Genomic DNA, 3,836 nt, shown 5'->3' on the forward strand with positions numbered 1-3,836 from the left:
CACTAGTTAAGATCTGAAACGCTTTCCTACTTTCATTGCTTTCGTTGTCTTTGCATGTCTTTGTGATGTGCCCATACCACCTCAGTTTGCGTTTTTTCACAGTGGAGAGAAGATCTTCATAGGGCCTGATGTATTGCTTGATTCTGTTCACTTCCTCGTTGGTTATGTGATCTCTGAACGTGATGCCCAAAAGTCTTCAAAAGCATCTCATTTCAGTGGCCTGTATCCTCTTTTCTAACTCTGCCATGAGGGTCCACGTTTCACATGTGTACAGGACGATTGAGATGACCAGGGGACGCATCAGTCTCAGATCAGATGCATACATGTCATACACATAAACAGGTCCATCAAGTCACCACGGGCGCGCCAGTGCTGGAGACTGAGGAGGCGAAGTAAAAAATTCAATGTAGAAGAGGAGAAGTAAAAAAACTCAATGTAGATATGATGATAGGATCATGATATCATTATGATAAAGATAATTGTGGGTGCGTGAAAGAAAGAGAGAGATGAAGATGAAAATGAATGATATTTTGGGGGGTAATAGAATAAGCAAACAATTGCCGTTTTCATCTAACCCTCGAAAGGAATTCAATTAAAAACTGTGAACTTGTAAATAGAAGTATTGGTAGGCTACATTAAACAGAAAATATTTCCCTGGTTTATCTCATTTTTTCCATACCATAAAGCTGGAATGCTAGCTGCCAGTGCTGTCCAATCATCAGCTGTGCAGACACTCTGTCCAACAATCAGCTGTTCAGATACTCCGTCCAACAGGGTGCAGAGTATGGAGCAGCACCAAGCCAACCCATTAGCATGACGAACATCAATGACATATACACCACCCACTACGACATCCACAACGCCACCAGCTCCGTGCAAATGGACATGAACGTGACGCAAGCCCAGATGACGACGGTCAGTACCACGAAGACGCACTCAGCCATCAAGCAGTTCGGCTTGTACTACCAGACGATCCACGGGTACTTGTCTGTCTTCATCTGCGTCTTTGGAATTGTGTTCAATGCAATCAACATTTCCGTGCTGGCCAGCAAGCGCATGGTGAACCCCACCAACTTCATCCTGACTGCACTGGCCATCGCCGACATGCTGACCATGATAACCTACCCCATCACTGCCATCTACCTGTACATCATCACCGGTCCAAACTGCGACAAGAACCAGCGCACATGGGGCTTTATGAGCTTCATGCTCATCCTCTACTGCTTCCTTGTCACCTCCCACACCTGGACCATGTGGCTGACGGTAGTAGTGGCCCTCTACCGCAACATGTTCATGTACTGGCACAGCCTGGCCACCAGAGTGTGCAACATGGAGCACACGAAGCAAATGGTGGCCGTGGTGATGGTGTTCAATGTGGCGGCCTGTGTGCCGTACTACTTGGCCTACAGCGTGCAGAACGTTGGTCCCATGTGGGGGCACAACGTGTCCTGCTACTCTATTGTGGACAGTCAGCTGTCCCAGGACAGCCCTGTCTTCAAAAAGGCCGTGAGCTGGTGGTTTGGCACGGTCATCAAGATCCTACCCTGCGTCCTTTTGGTCGTCCTGTCTGCACCACTGATCATGGCCATACAGAAGGTTAGGAAGCAGCGCATCACCCTCATCAACACAACGTCCAGCACGGCACACACTACTGACCACGACCTTCAGTCCAGGGAGCAGAACCGCACCACCCTTATGCTGCTGGCCGTGGTCATCTGCTTCATCGTCACAGAGTTCCCACAGGGCGTCCTGGCCTGGATCTACGCTGAGGACAAGGACTTCGGGAAGAACGTGTATTATCACATAGGAGAACTGTTGGACCTCCTGGTGCTGGTCAACAGCGCCGTCAACTTCATCTTCTACTGCGTGTGGAGCCAGAAGTTCCGCGCCAACGTGAAGTACCTTGTCATCTCCTCCTCTTTTTTGAGAAGACAGTCGGAGATATTCCCACTCAATTATCTTAGTTCGGTATTTTCCAAGGGTAGTAATACAGTCTGTTAGAATAACCGAAAAAATAGTGACATTTTAGGGGCTTTTAGGGGACTTCAAATCAGTTATTAGGGACAACACACGTCACGGTCATCAGGCGTAAAAAGTTACTTGAGAATCATTTGATTCCTCCCTCCCTTGCACCACACTGTCCATTACATTGCTGCTCGTGGTTTAAGTCTGCTTCACGTGCGCGGTGCATAAAAAAGTGTATAATTGCTCTTCCTTTTTCTGGTGTAATTATGTTACAAAAAGATTATATGCAGAGGGGGAGGTGGGGTGTGTGCATGTGGTTTGTTTGTTTCGCGATGGAGTTGGTGGTTTTGTGGTTGCTGTTTATTACCCCCTCCCCACCCCCCACTCATGCGCATGCAGCTGAAAAAGCTAGAGATGTCCAATAGCTTTACGGTCATCTGAATATGGCGATAATTCTCTCCATCATCTCGCCTCACACACACACATTCACACATAGATAAAATACTAAATGGAGAGAGGATAGAAGAGGGAGAGGGAGAGTGACAGAGACAACCAGACAAATGGTGTACCGTCTTTGAAGCACACAGTCATTCTATGAAAACAACCAGCACTCCAAGCGCCATCTCTGCCTCTCTGTTTCCTCATCCTCTGTACCTTGCATCAGCAGCAACAAAGGTGCTTTATATGCCTAACAAATAAATGACCTTACTTAGCATTTCCTCCTTTTGTCTGTCACCCTGTTTGAATATACGCATCATGGATGTAAACGTGTGTGTGTGTGTGCTGATGTGTGTGGACGAGCTTAAGTAAGAATGAGCGAGTCAGTAACTGAGAGGTGGGACTTTTGAGAGAGAGAGAGAACTGAATATTGACATACAGGAGACATTCACACAGTCCGTTTAGAAACTACATATATTACAAACAGTAGGTCAGCCTGATTAATCCTAACGACAATAATGGGCAACGTGCCTTTCCTAGAGCTGTTCAAGCAGAAAAAATGAAACACTTCATCTTAAAAGTAACAAAACTGACAGCTACATGTGAGGAAGTGCCACATAGCCATGAATCAATCACCCCACATGTCAGTCCGAGCCGACTCTTCCCCCCGGCCCCTTCCCTTCATCTCCAATAGTGGATTCGCAGGCATTCTTCAGTCTCGGCAGACGAAACGTTGTGCTCTGGGTGATAATTCTGTCGCAGAGTCGGTTGTGGCTGAAAAGGCCCATTCCAGAGTGGCAATGTCTCCAACACTATACAGTTAAGTCTTATGCTTGTCTGTATTTCAGACTGTAGCCTGCCTTCCTTTGCCGCTTCGCTACTGACTGTTGGGCAAGTGTCTTTTCAAAGCTGTAGAGGCCTTTCTGCACTGTATGCCTCCAGGATAATCGGTCCGAGCTTCCCATGTGTCTTGGCTGATGCCTAGGGTCTTCAGTGACGGTACCTCAGCTGTTTTCGAAGCACAGAAGTGGACAATTTACATCCGAGTATATGTTACTGTGGTGGGATGAAATGTCATTGTCAACAGATAGCTATTATGGACGTGCCCAGCATTATTTGCGAATATGGATATGATGTGTTATCTTCTCAGGAAAGTTCAAGAAATACATATTGGAGAAGTGCAATGGGAAAGTGTAGGATTTCTTTGTAAAGGAGAATATCATGTTGTATCTTTCCTCTGTAAATCTGAGCACAGCCAGTCACAGTATCAGTATCAGTTTCAGTAGCTCAAGGAGGCGTCACTGCGTTCGGCCAAATCCATATATGCTACACCACATCTGCCATGCAGATGCCAGTCAAAACTAACGACAATAGTACTGTCAATAACTCGAGGCGAGAGGGTTAAGAAAAAAACAAACCCAAGAAGCATAAAC

At 46.5% G+C, this 3,836-nt stretch overlaps 1 protein-coding gene across 1 annotated transcript; it reads left to right on the top strand.

Annotated features, from left to right (window-relative positions):
• Positions 1-813: 813 nt before the first annotated feature.
• Positions 814-3,258, top strand: LOC143294115 (G-protein coupled receptor dmsr-1-like). The gene is made up of 2 exons (XM_076605547.1): positions 814-1,898; positions 3,252-3,258. The coding sequence occupies exons 1-2, from the start codon at positions 814-816 to the stop codon at positions 3,256-3,258; spliced, it is 1,092 nt and encodes a 363-aa protein (XP_076461662.1).
• The last annotated feature ends 578 nt before the right edge of the window (positions 3,259-3,836 follow it).

This window comes from Babylonia areolata, chromosome 19 (assembly GCF_041734735.1).
Source record: "Babylonia areolata isolate BAREFJ2019XMU chromosome 19, ASM4173473v1, whole genome shotgun sequence".
NCBI lineage: Eukaryota > Metazoa > Mollusca > Gastropoda > Neogastropoda > Buccinidae > Babylonia > Babylonia areolata.